At 35.1% G+C, this 3,715-nt stretch overlaps 1 protein-coding gene across 1 annotated transcript; it reads left to right on the forward strand.

Moving 5' to 3' along the window:
- Positions 1-2,122: 2,122 nt before the first annotated feature.
- LOC102478469 (olfactory receptor 4A47) lies at positions 2,123-3,049 on the forward strand. The gene has a single exon (XM_006170883.1). The coding sequence runs from the start codon at positions 2,123-2,125 to the stop codon at positions 3,047-3,049; it is 927 nt and encodes a 308-aa protein (XP_006170945.1).
- The last annotated feature ends 666 nt before the right edge of the window (positions 3,050-3,715 follow it).

Raw genomic sequence — 3,715 nt, forward strand, 5'->3', positions numbered from 1 at the left:
ATTGGTTACTGGAGAAAAATATTCCTAGTACACAGCTACTTGCTCTTTTCCTATGTATTCATGATTTGTTTTCCTTTTTGATGAATTGCCTTTACCTGGAAATTCTGTTTTTCATTTGTGTCATAGAATTTCTTTTAAATATATCTACAATGCAAGTAATAACAGTTTTCTCAAATAGGGGACACTGTGAAGAAAACGTACATGTACAGTCATATGAAGTCAACTGTGTCCTTTAGAAATAATGTAACATTTTGCCCACTGTGCTCAGACCAAATGAAACAGGCATTTCCAGCTCCTTCTGAAATGGCTAAGAAGTTACCCTTTAGACTGTTAGCAAGAGTCCAATAAGTAAAATAGGAACAGTTAATAGTGGAAACCAGGCTTTTTAGTGTGTTTCTTTACTGCAGAGGAAATTTTATTGTTAGAATGTATAGGAAGTGAAAGCTGAAAAAGTTTTTTCCAGCATCATAAGGGCTTTGAAATCGATCAAAGTAAGTTTCTTTCTGCATTTTGGTCACTAAAAAATGTATGGTCTTTGGGAATTAAATAAATATTCCCAGCTTCTTTCTTCATATATAAATTGGGATAACTATACTCATTGCTATAAAAATTCATTATTGTACATTAGAAGTCTTTATCTTATGTTTATGTCTAAATGTGTACATATGTGGATAAAGCATGTAAAATGGACATAGTAGCTGACACAGTTTCGTATGACATATGGTAGGTATTCTTCTAATCATAGTGTTTTCTTTCATTAAAATTTCTTTTGTCTATTCCAATGGAACTAATAAGATAAAAAATCTTTTTATACCTTGTTCTGCAATCCAAAAATATATAAACTGTTGATATTTCCTAATATGCATAAATTAAAATGTTAGCTACTTTTTTCATTTTATTTCAACCAAAGCATAAATACTTTCATATAGTTTAGCTCATTAAACAGTTAAACAATATAGTTACACAAAAGTTTAGGATTTATAAAATTTAATTTTTTTCAGGTATGATTCTGTATGGTTAGCATTGATTTAAGATTCAATACAGGTTTTTAAAAAATTTAATTTCTTCATTTAAAAATATGTTTTATTATAAGATTATCTCTTATTATATCATCTATCTAATGTATCTTCTATCCATCTGAATTATTAACTATAGTGTTGTAGATACATTGAGAAAAACAAAACTGTTTCTCTGTGTATATAAAATATATAGCTTATTGTGACCAGCAGTTGGCATAATGGCTATGTCACTGGACTCCCATGTAGTCAACTATAGTTTGAGTCTGGTGGCTTAAACTCACACTGGGCGAGTGTGCATGCATGCCCAACATCCTGAGAGGAGAATGGAGAAGGGATTGTGAAGTGACCATCCCCCTTGGGGGGTGATTTCTTGCTTTCTGTCTCTCTGTCTCTCTCTGTCTTTCTGGTAAGCTCACACACTCTATAACAAACATTTCCCCCCCCAAAAATACACACACACACACACACACACACACACACACACATATATGGTTTATTTAAAGACCCAGTAAATAAAACATTTTAAAATTTGTTGATCTATTCTTCTTTGCAGTAGAGACAGAGTGATTGTGAGAGTGAGAGAGAGAGAGAGAGATGGATATACACTCTACAGAGTCATCATGCCACACTCCATCTCTAGTCTAGGCCAGTCTGGATCACATGTGTGCCTGCCTGGCAGAGAGATCTTGTGATGTGAACCCCAGAGTTTTCCATGTGGGTCAGCCTCCTAAAAGTTTGTGTTACTTTTGCATTACTCTCCGGTTCTGGTTTTGTTTTTCATAGCATATATATTTCAGCACTGTAAAATCTATTTAAATAATCTGAATGCATCATGATCACATCATTAATGAACTATTCTGTAATTATTGGATCTATCTCAGGTATGCATCACTGAGGGTAAAAACTATTTTTTTCAACTTGGCAATTCTAAAGTCCCTGAAAAATGACATAAGTAGATTCTATACAAATTTTTTATTTGAATAAATAAGACGTTAAGGGTATAATACTTTTAAAAAATATACCTTAAGAAAAGTTAAAATATGTCCCCCTGCTTTATAGATAAAGTATTTCCAGGATCAAAAGTCAGCACCTATAGACTGTAGATGGAACCAAGGAACAATGTGACTTTCTTTGTCTTCACGGGACTCACACAGAACCCAGAGGAACAGAAAGTGCTTTTTGTGATGTTCCTACTCTTCTACATTTTCACCATGGTAGGCAACCTGCTCATTGTTGTGACTGTTACTGTCAGTAAGACCTTGAACTCACCGATGTATTTCTTTCTTGCTTGTTTATCCTTTATGGATGTCATTTATTCCTCATCCATATCCCCCAAATTGATTTCGGACTTGTTCTTTGGAGAAAATATCATATCTTTTCAATCCTGTATGACTCAGCTTTTTATAGAGCACTTTTTTGGTGGGTCAGAGATCTTTCTTCTGGTGGTGATGGCCTATGACCGCTATGTGGCCATCTGTAAACCCTTGCATTATTTGGTTATCATGAAGCAACGAGTGTGTGTTGCTTTGCTGGTGGTATCCATGGTTGGAGGATTTTTGCACTCAGTCATTCAGCTTAGCACTATTTATGGGCTCCCATTCTGTGGCCCCAATGTCATTGATCACTTTTTCTGTGACATGTATCCCTTATTGGAACTTGTCTGTATGGATACCTATGTCATTGGCCTCTTAGTTGTGGCCAATGGAGGACTGATTTGTATAATCGTATTTCTGGTTTTAGTCATCTCATATGGTGTTATCTTGTACTCTCTAAAGAACCTTAGTCAGGAAGGGAAGCGAAAAGCTCTTTCGACCTGTGGTTCCCACATCACTGTAGTTGTCTTCTTTTTTGTTCCCTGCAGTTTTATGTATGCAAGACCTGCTAAGACTTTTCCCATTGACAAATCATTAAGTGTATTTTATACAGTCATAACCCCGATGCTGAATCCCTTAATCTATACACTGAGAAATTCAGAGATGAAAAATACTATGAAGAAGGTATGGAGAAGAAAAATATCAAGAAGTGATTAGTGACTCACTCACAGTGATGACAGTCATTATATATATTAGGGTCTTTCTTCTGGGAACCTGGAAGTTTTCTGAATCTGATGTCTTCATTATTTTGCAAGCATTTCTTATGTCTGTGTGTATCATTCTAAAATTATATTATGCAGTTTTACTAATTAACTTTTAAATTTAGTATTATTGTTCTAGTTATTCCTAATCATCGTTTATAAATAGAAAATAAAATTAGGAATAAAAGAATGAAGTAAAATTTATAATTGTACTGTTAATAAAAAATTCCCTTCTTGCTGGAATATACACTGTATGACTTCTTGTTTTATACTTCATGCTCATTGATGTAATGCAAAGAACAAGAACATGTAACATTCAATATGTAAATAATTAGTGAAGGGGACCAGCAGTTAGTGTAATGGCTATCTTACTGGACTCCCATGTAGTCAACCACTGTTTGAGTCCTGAACCTGGTGACTTAAACTCACGCCAGGCACATGTGGATGCGTGCCCAGGATCCCGAGAGGAAAATGGAGGAGAAGGGATTGCAGTGTGGCCATCCCCCCTGGGGGGGGGGGTTGATTTCTTGCTTTCCATTTCTCTGTCTCTCTCTGTCTTTCTGGTGAGTGCACGTGCCCTATAGCGAAAAATCCTCTCCAAAAAAAAAATAGTGAAGAAATT

This window comes from Tupaia chinensis, unplaced genomic scaffold, assembly GCF_000334495.1.
Source record: "Tupaia chinensis unplaced genomic scaffold, TupChi_1.0 Scaffold149104_1, whole genome shotgun sequence".
In the NCBI taxonomy this organism is placed as follows: Eukaryota; Metazoa; Chordata; class Mammalia; order Scandentia; family Tupaiidae; genus Tupaia; species Tupaia belangeri.